Source organism: Somniosus microcephalus, chromosome 4 (assembly GCF_052327205.1).
Source record: "Somniosus microcephalus isolate GS21.2 chromosome 4, FLI_Smic_1.0, whole genome shotgun sequence".
NCBI classification, from domain to species: Eukaryota; Metazoa; Chordata; class Chondrichthyes; order Squaliformes; family Somniosidae; genus Somniosus; species Somniosus microcephalus.
This window is the reverse complement of record NC_140990.1, coordinates 13,651,185-13,667,585: the sequence shown is the minus strand read 5'-3', so window position 1 is coordinate 13,667,585 and position 16,401 is coordinate 13,651,185. Positions and strand designations below refer to the sequence as shown.

General features: G+C 55.1%; 1 protein-coding gene across 1 annotated transcript in view; it reads left to right on the top strand.

Moving 5' to 3' along the window:
* The first annotated feature begins 1,141 nt into the window (after positions 1-1,141).
* Positions 1,142-16,401, top strand: part of LOC147118325 (breast cancer anti-estrogen resistance protein 1-like) — a 35,813-nt gene continuing 20,553 nt past the window's right edge. Inside the window, exons 1-2 of the mRNA XM_085984391.1 lie at positions 1,142-2,757; positions 9,931-10,629. Of these exons, the coding sequence (XP_085840517.1) occupies positions 2,746-2,757; positions 9,931-10,629 (711 nt within the window). The 5' untranslated portion in view covers positions 1,142-2,745. The remainder of the gene's footprint in view (positions 2,758-9,930; positions 10,630-16,401) is intronic.

The window sequence follows — 16,401 nt, the reverse complement described above, 5'->3', positions numbered from 1 at the left end:
ACATTTTTACTTATATTTTTTTCCACCCCTTTGTTTTGGGTTTTCCCCCCACCCTTTCCTTTTTTTTCTCTCTCCCACATGGCAGCTGTCTCCCATTCTGCCAGTACACTTCACACCTAATCCGAGCTGTCTTTTGTCTCCACTTGTCCTATCACCATCTCGTCTGGTTTTGAATACCTCTTAATGTCCCTTCACTTCTTTTGTTCTATCGCAGCCCTGCCTTCGATCTATTTTATCTCCTTAGCAAAATACTGCAGATGTTGGAAATCCGAAATAACAACAGAAAATGCTGGAAAAACTCAGCAGGTCAGGCAACATCCGTGGAGAGAAATTTGAGTTGACGTTTCGGGTTGGACCCTTCTTCAAAACTGGAAAGGAAAGAAACTAGATCGAAGGCAGGGCTGCGATCGGACAAAAGTGGCATAGCGGTTAGCACTGTTGCCTCACAGCGCCAGGGACCCGGGTTCAAATCCGGCCTCGGGCGACTGTCTGTGTGGAGTTTGCACATTCTCCCCGTGTTTGCGTGGGTTTCCTCCGGGTGCTCTGGTTTCCTCCCACAGTCCAAAGATGTGCGGGTTAGGTTGATTGGCTATGATAAATTGACCCTTAGTGTTAGGGGGATTAAATACGTGGGGTTACAGGGATCGGGTGGGATATGTGTCGGTGCAGGCTCGATGGGCCGAAATGACCTCTATCTGCACTGTGGGGTTTCTGTGATTCTGTGATTCTGTGAATAAAAGAAACAAAAGAAGTAAAAGAGATTAGAAGCTAGACGAGATGGTAATAGGCTTTTTGAATAGCCAGTTTGAAAAAGGGTTTTGACCCGAACGTGGACTCTTAATTTCTCTCCACGGATGTTGCCTGACCTGCTGAGTTTTTCCAGCATTTTCTGTTGTTATTTCTGACCTGCTCTTGTAGCCACAGTATTTATGTGGCTGGTCCAGTTAAGCTTCTGGTCAATGGTGACCCCCCAGGATGTTGATGGTGGGGGATAAGCAGTATCTCCCTGTCTGTCTCGTCTCACCGGAAATCCTTCCTGGGAATATTTGCGACGGCAGGGTGAGCGTTAGGACCCAGCAGAACATTAGCCTCCAGGCTCTTGTGTAAATAGCACTTTGTACGTGTAATTCAACACCATCAGCCAGCCTCGGAGAGAGACAGAAACAGAGAGAGAGAGAGAGAGAAAGAGAAAGAGAGACACGCGCAAGGAGCTTGAGGGGAAACAGAGAGAAGGAAGGTGAGAGAGAGGAGAGAAGACAAAACAACCTCCCTTTCTGAAGTAGAGAGGGGGGTGGGTGGGGGAGAACATCGAGTAAAATCCTGCAGCCCTTCCCCACAAACAACAAAAAAAAACTTTTCCAGGATCTTTGTGTGGATCAGAGAGGCGAACTAGCCCAGATGGACAGAAAGCGACTCGACTCAGCCTGGATCGAGCTGCTGGTTGCCTGAAAGGATGAATCCTGACAGCTGGGAGTGAAACCATCTCCAGGACATCAAGACTGGGACAAATTCTCCCCCCTCCCCACCCTCCCCTCCATCCTCTCATTATTCCACCCCCCAGCCTCCTTTTTATTGCTCCTCTGAGAGAGAGAGAGAGAGAGAGAGAGATCTCCACCCCAGGGGGGGAAACACAAGGACATTGAAATTCACATCGACGATTTCAAATCGTCAATTTCAACCCCAGGATCAGGGGGGGGGGGGGGGGGGGGCAGATCTCTGCCGGAATAGGGAGCGGCGATTGGACCTATTGAAAGGCCTGGGGGGGGGAAAACCAACAACAGGGGTAAAAAAGCCCCTTTTTGGAAAGATTTCTATTCATCAGCCCATTCCTGCTATTTCCACTCTCTTCCTCTTTGCTTATCAAAGCTCACCTGTCTCTTGCTGTTTCGAGGCAATTCCCCATCCACATCTCCTTTCTCATTCAAAGAAGAGGTTTTGTTTTAAGAAGGAAAGGTGGGCTGTTTGTTTGGTTATTTTTTTTTGGAAATGTATTAATTGTTTTCTATTATTTCCTGGATTTCTCTCTCTGGCACCTCCGTACACCAGTGGTGGGTGAGAGGCCGGGGGTGATTGGAGGGGAAAGTCTGACAAGGAACACATCCCATTCAACAGACAGGACTGCTAGTGATCCCCAAGGATCTCTCTCGCTCGCTCGCTCGCTCACTCTCATCCTCATTCTTTCTCTCACTCTCTCTGTCTCTCCAACTCTTGGTCTGTGTCTCTCTCTCTCATCCTCATTCTCTCTCATCCTCATTCGTTCTCTCGCTCTCTCTGTCTCTCTCTCTCGGTCTGTCTCTCTCTAACTCTCTGTATCTCTCTCTTTCGCTCATCCCCTTTCTCTTGATCCCTCTAACTCTCTGTGCATCTGTCTCTCTTTCTCTCAATCTCTTTCCCTGTGTTTCTGTCTCTCTAAATCTCTTGCTTTATCTTTCACTGTCTGTCTGAGTTTAACTTGCCTTGACCCTCTCTGTCTCTCCCTCATTGTCTCTCTTTCTCTGTCTCACTCTCTCTCTCGCCGTCTCTTTCTCTCTCTCTTTCTCTGGCTCAGTCTCTCTTTCTATCTATTCCTCCCTTTCACCCTTCGAGATTATTTCTCCCAAGCTCCCGCCCCAGACTACGACGGTGACCTGGGGCTGGACTCCAATCGCTGAGAGGAGATGGAGGCGGCTTAGGCCATCGTCTCTCGCACACCTCTCCCCGCCGTCCCTCCCCAGCCCTCGGCGTGACCTGGAAACTGCGGCAGCCATGAGCGTCTCGGTGAGTAACCAGTGATGGCGGTTGACAGCGGCGACAGCGAGGCAGAGTACGATCCCACGGGTGAGAGAGGGTCAGTACTGAGGGAGCGCTGCATTGTCGGAGGGTCAATACTGAGGAAGCGCCGCACTGTCAGAGGGGCAGTACTGAGGAAGCGCCGCACAGTCGGAGGGGCAGTACTGAGGGAGCGCTGTACTGTCAGAGGGGGCGGTACTGAGGGAGCACTGCACTGTCGGAGGGGGTGGTGCTGAGGGAGCGCTGCACCGTCGGTGGGGCAGTACTGAGGGAGCGCTTCACTGTTGGAGAGTCCGTACTGAGGGAGCGCTGCAATGTCGGAGGGGGCAGTACTGAGGGAGCACTGCACTGTCGGAGGGGCTGTACTGAGGGAGCGCTGCACTATCGCAGGGGCTGTACTGAGGGAGCGCTGCATTGTCGGAGGGGCACTACTGAGGGAGCGCCGCACTGTCGGAGGGGCAGTACTGAGGGAGCGCCGCACTGTCGGAGGGACAACACTGAGGGAGTGCCGCACTGTCGGAGGGTCAGTACTGAGGGAGCGCCACACTGCCGGAGAGGCAGTACTTAGGGAGGGCAGCACTGTCGGAGGGTCAGTACTGAGGGAGCGCTGCACTGTCGGAGGGTCAGTACTGAGGGAGCGCTGCACTGTCGGAGGGGCGGTACTGAGGGAGCACTGCACTGTCGGAGGTTCAGTACTGAAGGAGCGCTGCACTGTCGGAGGGGCGGGACTGAGGGAGCGCTGCACTGTCGGAGGGGCAGTACTGAGGAAGCGCTGCACTGTCGGAGGGGCAGTACTGAGGAAGTGCTGCACTGTCGGAGGGGCAGTACTGGTGGAGCACTGCACAGTCGGAGGGGCAGTACTGAGGGAACGCTGAACTGTCAGAGGGGGCGGTACTGAGGGAGAGCTGCACTGTCGGAAGGGGCGGTGCTGAGGGAGCGCTGCATTGTCGGTGGGGCAGTACTGAGGGGGCGCTTCAATGTCGGAGGGTCCATACTGAGGGAGCGCTGCACTGTCGGAGGGGGCAGTACTGAGGGAGCACTGCACTGTCGGAGGGGCTGTACTGAGGGAGTGCTGCACTGTCGGAGAGGCAGTGCTGAGGGAGCACTGCACTGTTGGAGGGTCAGTACTGAGGGAGCGCTGCACTGTCGGAGGGTCAGTACTGAGGGAGCGCTGCACTGTCGGAGGGGCAGTACTGAGGGAGCGCTGCACTGTCGGAGAGGCAGTGCTGAGGGAGCACTGCACTGTCGGAGGGGCTGTACTGAGGGAGTGCTGCACTGTCGGAGAGGCAGTGCTGAGGGAGCACTGCACTGTTGGAGGGTCAGTACTGAGGGAGCGCTGCACTGTCGGAGGGTCAGTACTGAGGGAGCGCTGCACTGTCGGAGGGGCAGTACTGAGGGAGCGCTGCACTGTCGGAGGGTCAGTACTGAGGGAGCGTTGCACTGTCGGAGGGGCAGTACTGAGGGAGCGCTGCTCTGTCGGAGGGGCTGTACTGAGGGAGCGCTGCACTGTCGGAGGGGCAGTACTGAGGGAGCGCTGCACTGTCGGAGGGGCTGTACTGAGGGAGCGCTGCACTGTCGGAGCGGCAGTACTGAGGGAGAGCTACGCTGTCGGAGGGGCAGTACTGAGGGAGCGCTGCACTGTCGGAGGGGCAGTACTGAGGGAGCGCTGCACTGTCGGAGAGGCAGTACTGAGGGAGCGCTGCACTGTCGGAGGGGCTGTACTGAGGGAGCGCTGCACTGTCGGAGCGGCAGTACTGAGGGAGAGCTACGCTGTCGGAGGGGCAGTACTGAGGGAGCGCTGCACTGTCGGAGGGGCAGTACTGAGGGAGCGCTGCACTGTTGGAGGGACAGTACTGAGGGAGCGCTGCACTGTCGGAGGGGCAGTACTGAGGGAGCGCTGCACTGTCGGAGGGGCTGTACTGAGGGAGCGCTGCACTGTCGGTGCGGCAGTACTGAGGGAGAGCTACGCTGTCGGAGGGGCAGTACTGAGGGAGCGCTGCACTGTCGGAGGGGCTGTACTGAGGGAGCGCTGCACTGTCGGAGCGGCAGTACTGAGGGAGAGCTACGCTGTCGGAGGGGCAGTACTGAGGGAGCGCTGCACTGTCGGAGGGGCAGTACTGAGGGAGCGCTGCACTGTCGGAGAGGCAGTACTGAGGGAGCGCTGCACTGTCGGAGGGGCTGTACTGAGGGAGCGCTGCACTGTCGGAGCGGCAGTACTGAGGGAGAGCTACGCTGTCGGAGGGGCAGTACTGAGGGAGCGCTGCACTGTCGGAGGGGCAGTACTGAGGGAGCGCTGCACTGTTGGAGGGACAGTACTGAGGGAGCGCTGCACTGTCGGAGGGGCAGTACTGAGGGAGCGCTGCACTGTCGGAGGGGCTGTACTGAGGGAGCGCTGCACTGTCGGTGCGGCAGTACTGAGGGAGAGCTACGCTGTCGGAGGGGCAGTACTGAGGGAGCGCTGCACTGTCGGAGGGGCTGTACTGAGGGAGCGCTGCACTGTCGGAGCGGCAGTACTGAGGGAGAGCTACGCTGTCGGAGGGGCAGTACTGAGGGAGCGCTGCACTGTCGGAGGGGCAGTACTGAGGGAGCGCTGCACTGTCGGAGAGGCAGTACTGAGGGAGCGCTGCACTGTCGGAGGGGCTGTACTGAGGGAGCGCTGCACTGTCGGAGCGGCAGTACTGAGGGAGAGCTACGCTGTCGGAGGGGCAGTACTGAGGGAGCGCTGCACTGTCGGAGGGGCAGTACTGAGGGAGCGCTGCACTGTTGGAGGGACAGTACTGAGGGAGCGCTGCACTGTCGGAGGGGCAGTACTGAGGGAGCGCTGCACTGTCGGAGGGGCTGTACTGAGGGAGCGCTGCACTGTCGGTGCGGCAGTACTGAGGGAGAGCTACGCTGTCGGAGGGGCAGTACTGAGGGAGCGCTGCACTGTCGGAGGGGCAGTACTGAGGGAGCGCTGCACTGTTGGAGTGTCGCTCCCTCAGTACTGACCCTCCAACAGTGCAGCGCTCCCTCAGTACTGACCCTCCGACAGTGCAGCGTTCCCTCAGTATTGATAACCGGGCAGTGTCGGGCCTGGATTAGAAAGCTCGAGTCTCTGGAGTGGGGCTCGAACCCACGATCTTCTGACCCAGAGCTCCCCGCTGAGCTGCAGCTGACAACTCCAGCGGCACTGACGCTAAGTTTAGCGTCCTGGGATCATAGATTTGTTTTTAAACCAGCAACCCGAGCCTCCGACCTGTGACCCCCTGCGGAATAACTCCCTCGGAATTTCAACGGGACAACTGGAGAAAGTCCTAAATAGATGTACAAGAATATTAGCGAACTTGAGAGGTTATACCTGTCAGGAAGGACTGAACTGAACAGGCTGGGGCCCTTTTCTCTAGAGGACTGAGGGGTGACCTGATGGAGGTCTTTAAAATGATGGAAGAGGTTCGATAGGGTAGACGTGGAGAAGATGTTTCCACTTGTGGGGGGAGACCCGAACTAGGGGGCCATCAATATAAGAGAGTCACTAATAAATCCAGTCGGGAATTCAGGCGAAACTTCTTTACCCAGAGAGTGGTGAGAATGTGGAACTCGCTACCACAGGGAGTGGTGGAGGCGAATAGTTTAGATACATTTAAGGGGAAGTTAGATAAACATGTGAGGGAGAAAGGAATAGAAGGAGATGTTGATGGGGTGAGATGAAGAGGGGGTGGGAGGCGGCTGGTGTGGAGCATAAACACCCGCATAGAAAGAAGGAACGTGTAGGAACGTCTAGTTCCTATCAAGAGACTGAGGTCGACTCAGGCGATCAAACAAACGATGTTTAATGTAAAACTAATTGAGTTTAACAAACAGTTGCAAGAGAACTACGAATACAGGTCTAGTCAGTTCGGAGGCTCCACGAGGACTGCTTGGGCGGTCCCGTGGCTGGCGTCATGACGTCATCACGTTTTTCCCGCCGGTGGGGGATCGCGTGATGAACGGCGTGATGTCATCACGTTTTTCCCGCCGGTGGGGGATCGCGTGATGAGCGGCGTGACGTCATCGCGTTTGCCCGCACTCTTAAAGGGACCGCGCTCCGTACATGCAAACAGTATATACAAAGATACAGACTCAGGCTGTAGCTAACATATTGTTAAAGGGAATTATATACATTTGATCGGAGTCCCTTAGCGGCTCCGCCACAAACGTGCATTTCTATAGCGCCTTTCACGACCTCAGGACGTCCCTAAGCGCGTTGCAGGCAACGAAGTACATTTTTTGAAGTGTAGCCGCTGTTGGAATGCAGGAAAGCCGATTTGCACACTGTAAGATCCCACAAACAACAATATGATAAATGGCCAGAACATTTTTTTTTTAAGTGATGTTGGGTTGAGCGATAAATATTGGGGCCCAGGAGACCGGGAAGAACTCCCCGCCCCCCCCCTCTCCCCCACCCTCCACCGCTCTTCTTCCAGTAGTGGCTGCGGGATCTTTTACGTCCCACCGGAGAGCACAAATGGGGTCCACGGTTGAATGTCTCATCCTGAAAGACGGCACCTCCGACAGTGCCGCGCTCCCTCAGTACTGCCCCCTCCGACAGTGCAGCGATCCCTCAGTACTGCCCCACAGACAGTGCAGCGCTCCCCCAGTACTGCCCCTCCGACAGTGCAGCGATCTCTCAGTACTGCCCCTCTGACAGTGCGGCGCTCCCTCACTACTGCCCCTCCAACAGTGCAGCGCTCCCTCAGTACTGACCCTCCGACAGTGCAGCGCTCCCCCAGTACTGCCCCTCCGACAGTGCAGCGCTCCCCCAGTACTGCCCCTCCGACAGTGCGGCGCTCCCTCACTACTGCCCCTCCGACAGTGCAGTGCTCCCTCAGTACTGACCCTCCGACAGTGCAGCGCTGCCCCAGTACTGCCCCTCCGACAGTGCAGCGATCCCTCAGTACTGCCCCTCCGACAGTGCAGATCTCCCTCAGTACTGACCCTCCGAATGTGCAGATCTCCCTCAGTACTGCCCCCTCCGACAGTGCAGCACTCCCCCAGTACTGCCCCTCCGACAGTGCAGCGATCCCTCAGTACTGCCCCTCCGACAGTGCAGCGATCCCTCAGTACTGCCCCTCCGACAGTGCAGCACTCCCCCAGTACTGCCCCTCCGACAGTGCAGCGATCCCTCAGTACTGCCCCTCCGACAGTGCAGCACTCCCCCAGTACTGCCCCTCCGACAGTGCAGCGATCCCTCAGTACTGACCCTCCGACTGTGCAGCGCTCCCTCAGTACTGCCCCTCCGACAGTGCAGCGCTCCCTCAGTACTGCCCCTCCGACAGTGCAGCACTCCCTCAGTACTGCCCCTCCGACAGTGCAGCGATCCCTCAGTACTGCCCCTCCGACAGTGCAGCGATCCCTCAGTACTGACCCTCCGACAGTGCAGCGCTCCCTCAGTACTGCCCCTCCGACAGTGCAGCACTCCCTCAGTACTGCCCCTCCGACAGTGCAGCGATCCCTCAGTACTGCCCCTCCGACAGTGCAGCGATCCCTCAGTACTGACCCTCCGACAGTGCAGCGCTCCCTCAGTACTGCCCCCTCCGACAGTGCCGATCTCCCTCGGTAGTGCCCCTCTGACAGTGCAGCGCTCCCTCAGTACTGCCCCTCCGACAGTGCAGCGATCCCTCAGTACTGCCCCTCCGACAGTGCAGCACTCCCTCAGTACTGCCCCTCCGACAGTGCCGATCTCCCTCGGTACTGCCCCTCTGACAGTGCAGCACTCCCCCAGTACTGACCCACCGACAGTGCAGTGCTCCCCCAGTACTGCCCCTCCGACAGTGCAGCGATCCCTCAGTACTGCCCCTCCGACAGTGCAGATCTCCCTCAGTACTGACCCTCCAACAGTGCAGCACTCCCTCAGTACTGACCCTCCAACAGTGCAGCGCTCCCCCAGTACTGCCCCCTCCGACAGTGCAGTGCTCCCTCAGTCCTGCCCCTCCGACAGTGCAGCGCTCCCTCAGTACAGCCCCTCTGACAGTGCAGCGCTCCCTCAGTACTGCCACTCCGACAGTGCAGCGCTCCCTCAGTACTGCCCCTCTGACAGTGCAGCGCTCCCTCAGTCCTGCCCCTCCGACAGTGCAGCGCTCCCTCAGTACAGCCCCTCTGACAGTGCAGCGCTCCCTCAGTACTGCCCCTCCGACAGTGCAGCGCTCCCTCAGTACTGCCCCCTCCGACGGTGCAGCGCTCCCTCAGTACTGCCCCCTCCGACGGTGCAGCGCTCCCTCAGTACTGCCCCCTCCGACGGTGCAGCGCTCCCTTAGTTACTGCCAACTGGGGGAGTGTCCGGCCTGGATTATTAGGGCTCAAGTCTCTGGCAAGTGGGGCTCGCTCCCACAACCCTCTGACTCCAAGGTGAGAGAGAGAACGAGTGAGGAGGGGGGGAGGAAGCAGGAGGTTGCGGGGGTGGGTGGGGGGCAGATGGTCACAATCAGGAAGTCAAGGTAGGCAGAACCAAAAGGAGCACGGGCCTAGGAGACTAGCACCGTCTGTGGCTGGAAACCTGCCTCCTGCCCTGTGTGGAGTGGCAAAACCCAGGTTCCCGAGGGCGCAGCGGGGATAGGGGGTGGGGGGGGGCGGGGTGGCAGTGGAGGCCTCAGTTTGCCACAGTACTGGGGGAGCTGGTGAAGGGACACTGGGGATTTATTTTATTCAGGGCACTCCCAGCCGCCTGTGGGCAAACAGCTGTCGCCTTGAGACTTCCTACATGGAGCTGCTGTCCGTTTGAGAGCGCCCAGGGCTCCTAGCATCAGTCAGGGCTTGTCAATGAAACCTAGGCCCCAGTAGGCCTCAGGAGGCTGGGAAGCTCCACCCCATCTTTTTTTTAATTAAACACAGCCTGTTTCCTGTACAGGGCCTCAAGCCAGCTGGAGGAGAGCAGGTTTGATCCCAGAGGGGGTGAAAGGTCAGTTTTTGACCCCACTGGCCCCTTCAACTCCCTCTTTCTGGGGGCTGGATTTGACCCCCCGGTCATCGGGGGTGAAAGGTCAGGGACTGCCCGTACTGGGCTCATCCAGAGGGTATTGGGGTAGGGGAGGTATGGGGAAGGGGGCTATTGGGGGAAGGGAGGTATTGGAAGAGGGGGAGGGGGGGGATCGAGGAATCTCGGCCTAGCTGGTGCCTCACCTTGTCCTCTCTCTCTCTCCCCCGCAGACACTCCTAGCCAAGGCTCTGTACGATAACATGGCAGAGAGCGCTGACGAGCTGTCCTTCCGACGCGGGGAGATCCTGATGGTGGTGGAGCGCGACACAGCCGGCCTGGGGGGCTGGTGGCTCTGCTCCCTGCACGGCCGGCGAGGCATCGTCCCTGGCAACCGGCTGAAGCTTCTGGAAGGCGGCCCCAGGGAGGGCCGGGGAGCCCCCGCACTCCTCTCGGCCAACGAAGAGCTGGGAGTCTACCAAGTGCCCCCGTCGCTGGAGGGGTCAAAGATCTACCAGGTGCCCCCATCGCTGGAGGGGTCAAAGATCTACCGGGTGCCCCCGCCATCCGGGGAGTCAGAGGTCTATCAGGTGCCCCCCTCGCTCGAGAGGTCAAAGGTCAAGCAGGTGTCCCCCTCGCTCGAGGGGTCAAAGGTCTATCGTGTGCCCCCGTTGCTCGAGGGGTCGGAAGTCTACCAGGTGCCCCCATCTTTGGAGGGGTCAAAGATCTACCAGGTGCCCCCATTATCGGAGGGGTCAAAGGCCTATTGCGAGCCCCCATCGCTCGAGGGATCAGAAGTCTACCAAGTGCCCCCGTCACTGGAGGGGTCAAAGGTTTATCGGGTGCCCCCGTCGCATGAGGGGCCAGAGGTCAACCGGGCTCCTTCCTCAGCCAACAGAAGCCACTCAGAAACCGTGACCCATGAGAGAAAGGTAAGAAGATCAGGCTGGGGACCCAATGGGTTTGCGGGGGTGGGGTGGGGGAAAGGGGAGCCTTCAACCTCAGAAATGTTACAGCACAGAAACAGGCCATTCGGCCCAATACGTCTATGCTCCTCCCCTCCATCTTCATCTCACCCCATCAACATAATTCCTTTCTCACTCATGTGTTTATCTAGCTTCCCTTTAAATGCATCTAGGCATCCACTTTGTCACCACTCTCTGGGCAAAGAAGTTCTCCTGAATTCCCTATTGGATTTATTATTGACTATCTTATATTTATGGCCCCTAGTTCCTGTCTCGCCCACAAGTGGAAACACCTTCTCTACGCCTACCCTATCAAACCCTTCTGTACTCTTAATGACCTCTCCATCAGGTCATCCCTCAGTCTTCCCTTTTCTAGAGAGAAGAGCCCCAGCCCGTTCAAACTTTCCTGATAGGTATAACCCCTCAGTTCTGGGATCATCCTTGTACATCACTTTTTGCATCTTCTCCAGTGCCTCTATATCCTTTTTTATAATATGGAGACCAGAACTGTGCACAGTGCTCCAAGTGTGATATGGAGATTAGAACTGTGCACAGTGCTCCAAGTGTGAAATGGAGACGAGAACTGTGCACAGTGCTCCAAGTGTGATATGGAGACCAGAACTGTGCACAGTGCTCCAAGTGTGATATGGAGACCTGTGATATGGAGACCAGAACTGTACACAGTGCTCCAAGTGTGATATGGAGACCAGAACTGTGCACAGTGTTCCAAGTGTGATATGGAGACCAGAACTGTGCACAGTGCTCCAAGTGTGATATGGAGACCAGAACTGTGCACAGTGCTCCAAGTGTGATGTGGAGACCAGAACTGTGCACAGTGCTCCAAGTGTGATATGGAGACCAGAACTGTGCACAGTGCTCCAAGTGTGATATGGAGACCAGAACTGTGCACAGTGCTCCAAGTGTGATATGGAGACCAGAACTGTGCACAGTGCTCCCAGTGTGATATGGAGACCAGAACTGTGCAGAGTGCTCCAAGTGTGATATGGAGACCAGAACTGTACACAGTGCTCCAAGTGTGATATGGAGACCAGAACTGTGCACAGTGCTCCAAGTGTGATATGGAGACCAGAACTGTACACAGTGCTCCAAGTGTGATATGGAGACCAGAACTGTGCACAGTGCTCCAAGTGTGATATGGAGACCAGAACTGTGCACAGTGCCCCAAGTGTGATATGGAGACTAGAACTGTGCACAGTGCTCCAAGTGTGATATGGAGATCAGAACTGTGCACAGTGCTCCAAGTGTGATATGGAGACCAGAACTGTGTACAGTGCTCCAAGTGTGATATGGAGACCAGAACTGTGCACAGTGCTCCAAGTGTGATATGGAGACCAAAACTGTACACAGTGCTCAAAGTGTGATATGGAGACCAGAACTGTGCACAGTGCTCCAAGTGTGATATGGAGACCTGAACTGTGCACAGTGCACAGTGTGTTATGGAGACCAGGATTGTGCACAGTGCTCCAAGTGTGATATGGAGAGCAGAACTGTACACAGTGCTCCAAGTGTGATATGGAGACCAGAACTGTGCACAGTGCTCCAAGTGTGATATGGAGACCAGAACTGTGCACAGTGCTCCAAGTGTGATATGGAGACCAGAACTGCGCACAGTGCTCCAAGTGTGATATGGAGACCAGAACTGTGCACAGTGCTCCAAGTGTGACATGGAGACCAGAACTGTGCACAGTGCTCCCAGTGTGATATGGAGACCAGAACTGTGCACAGTGCTCCAAGTGTGATATGGAGACCAGAACTGTGCACAGTGCTCCAAGTGTGATATGGAGACCAGAACTGTGCACAGTGCTCCAAGTGTGATATGGAGACCAGAACTGTACACAGTGCTCCAAGTGTGATATGGAGACTAGAACTGTGTACAGTGCTCCAAGTGTGATATGGAGACCAGAACTGTGCACAGTGCTCCAAGTGTGATATGGAGACCAGAACTGTGCACAGTGCTCCAAGTATGATGTGGAGACCAGAACTGTGCACAGTGCTCCAAGTGTGATGTGGAGACCAGAACTGTGCACAGTGCTCCAAGTGTGATATGGAGACCAGAACTGTGTACAGTGCTCCAAGTGTGATATGGAGACCAGAACTGTGCACAGTGCTCCAAGTGTGATGTGGAGACCAGAACTGTAGACAGTGCTCCTGGTGTGATAGGGAGACCAGAACTGTTCACAGTGCTTCAAGTGTGATATGGAGACCAGAACTGTGCACAGTGCTCCAAGTGTGATATGGAGACCAGAACTGTGCACAGTGCTCCCAGTGTGATATGGAGACCAGAACTGTGCACAGTGCTCCTAGTGTGATATGGAGACCAGAACTGTGCACACTGGTCCCAGTGTGATATGGAGACCAGAACTGTGTACAGTGCTCCAAGTGTGATATGGAGACCAGAACTGTGCACAGTGCTCCCAGTGTGATATGGAGACCAGAACTGTACACAGTGCTCCAAGTGTGATATGGAGACCAGAACTGTGCACAGTGCGCCAAGTGTGATATGGAGATCAGAACTGTGCACAGTGCTCCCAGTGTGATATGGAGACCAGAACTGTGCACAGTGCTCCTAGTGTGATATGGAGACCAGAACTGTGCACACTGGTCCCAGTGTGATATGGAGACCAGAACTGTGTACAGTGCTCCAAGTGTGATATGGAGACCAGAACTGTGCACAGTGCTCCCAGTGTGATATGGAGACCAGAACTGTACACAGTGCTCCAAGTGTGATATGGAGACCAGAACTGTGCACAGTGCGCCAAGTGTGATATGGAGATCAGAACTGTGCACAGTGCTCCAAGTGTGATATGGAGACCACAACTGTGCACAGTGCTCCTAGTGTGATATGGAGACCAGAACTGTGCACACTGGTCCCAGTGTGATATGGAGACCAGAACTGTGTACAGTGCTCCAAGTGTGATATGGAGACCAGAACTGTGCACAGTGCTCCCAGTGTGATATGGAGACCAGAACTGTACACAGTGCTCCAAGTGTGATATGGAGACCAGAACTGTGCACAGTGCGCCAAGTGTGATATGGAGATCAGAACTGTGCACAGTGCTCCAAGTGTGATATGGAGACCAGAACTGTGCACAGTGCTCCAAGTGTGATATGGAGACCAGAACTGTGCACAGTGCTCCAAGTGTGATATGGAGACCAGAACTGTGTACAGTGCTCCAAGTGTGATATGGAGACCAGAACTGTGCACAGTGCTCCCAGTGTGATATGGAGACCAGAACTGTGCACAGTGCTCCAAGTGTGATATGGAGACCAGAACTGTGCACAGTGCGCCAAGTGTGATATGGAGATCAGAACTGTGCACAGTGCTCCAAGTGTGATATGGAGACCAGAACTGTGCACAGTGCTCCAAGTGTGATATGGAGACCAGAACTGTGCACAGTGCTCCAAGTGTGATATGGAGACCAGAACTGTGTACAGTGCTCCAAGTGTGATATGGAGACCAGAACTGTGCACAGTGCTTTAAGTGTGATATGGAGACCAGAACTGTGCACAGTGCTCCAAGTGTGATATGGAGACCAGAACTGTGCACAATGCTTTAAGTGTGGTCTAACCAAGGTTTGCGACAAGTTAAACCTGAGAGGGCCTTGGAAGCAGATTCAATAGTAACTTTCAAAAGGGGAATTGGATAAATAGTTGAGAAGAGAAAAATGTGTAGGGCGATGGGGGAAGAAAAGTAGGTGGGCAGTGGAACTAATTGGATAGCAATTTCAGCAGCTCTGGCTCGCTGGGCTGAATGGCCTTCTTTGCTGTGATTCTTGCATACTACGGCCCTATGCCTGCCTTGTAACTTTATCTCGCTGTGTTAGTAATTTTGGGCGCGGTGAATGATGTGACCGAGTGCCCGGGGGGGACCTGCGTGTAATACCTCATGTGAAATTCCTGCCTCAACCACACGTGATTATATTGGGAAAGGTTTGCTGCTTAGAATTCTGCAGACCGCAGGCTGTTATTGATAGGCTGCTGTGTTCAGCTGATGGGACAAGTCTTCACATGCCTGGGAGTGTTTGATGGAACAGTGTAGAGGGAACTTTACTCTGTACCTAATCCGTGCTGTACCTGCCCTGGGTGTGTTTGATGGGACAGTGTCGAGGGAGCTTTACTCTGTATCTAACCCATGCTGTACCTGCCCTGGGAGTGTTTGATGGGACAGTGTAGAGGGAGCTTTACTCTGTATCTAACCCATGCTGTACCTGCCCTGGGAGTGTTTGATGGGACAGTGTCGAGGGAGCTTTACTCTGTATCTAACCCATGCTGTACCTGCCCTGGGAGTGTTTGATGGGACAGTGTAGAGGGAGCTTTACTCTGTATCTAACCCATGCTGTACCTGCCCTGGGAGTGTTTGATGGGACAGTGTCGAGGGAGCTTTACTCTGTATCTAACCCATGCTGTACCTGCCCTGGGAGTGTTTGATGGGACAGTGTAGAGGGAGCTTTACTCTGTATCTAACCCGTGCTGTACCTGCCCTGGGAGTGTTTGATGGGACAGTGTAGAGGGAGCTGTACTCTGTATCTAACCCATGCTGTACCTGCCCTGGGAGTGTTTGATGGGACAGTGTCGAGGGAGCTTTACTCTGTATCTAACCCATGCTGTACCTGCCCTGGGAGTGTTTGATGGGACAGTGTAGAGGGAGCTTTACTCTGTATCTAACCCGTGCTGTACCTGCCCTGGGAGTGTTTGATGGGACAGTGTAGAGGGAGCTTTACTCTGTATCTATCCTGTGCTGTATCTGCCTTGGGAGTGTTTGATGGGACAGTGTAGAGGGAGCTTTACTCTGTATCTAACCCGTGCTATACCTGCCCTGGGAGCGTTTGATGGGACAGTGTAGAGGGAGGTTTACTCTGTATCTAACCCGTGCTGTACCTGCCCTGGGAGTGTTTGACAGGACAGTGTAGAGGGAGCTTTACTCTGCATCTAACCCGTGCTGTACCTGCCCTGGGAGTGTTTGATGGGACAGTGTAGAGGGAGCTTTACTTTGTATCTAACCCGTGCTGTACCTGCCCTAGGAGTGTTTGATGGGATAGTGTAGAGGGAGCTTTACTCTGTAACCCGTGCTGTACCTGCCCTGGGAGTGTTTGATGAGACAGTGTAGAGGGAGCTTTACTTTGTATCTAACCCGTGCTGTACCTACCCTGGGAGTGTTTGATGGTACAGTGTAGAGGGAGCTTTACTCTGTATCTATCCTGTGCTGTATCTGCCTTGGGAGTGTTTGATGGGACAGTGTAGAGGGAGCTTTACTCTGTATCTAACCCGTGCTGTACCTACCCTGGGAGTGTTTGATGGGACAGTGTAGAGGGAGCTTTACTCTGTATCTATCCTGTGCTGTATATGTCTTGGGAGTGTTTGATGGGACAGTGTAGAGGGAGCTTTACTCTGTATCTAACCCGTGCTGTACCTGCCCTGGGAGTGTTTGATGGGACAGTGTAGAGGGAGCTTTACTCTGTATCTAACCCGTGCTGTACCTGCCCTGGGAGTGTTTGATGAGACAGTGTAGAGGGAGCTTTACTTTGTTTCTAACCCGTGCTGTACCTACCCTGGGAGTGTTTGATGGGACAGTGTAGAGGGAGCTTTACTCTGTATCTATCCTGTGCTGTATCTGCCTTGGGAGTGTTTGATGGGACAGTGTAGAGGGAGCTTTACTCTGTATCTAACCCGTGCTGTACCTGCCCTGGGAGCGTTTGATGGGACAGTGTAGAGGGAGCT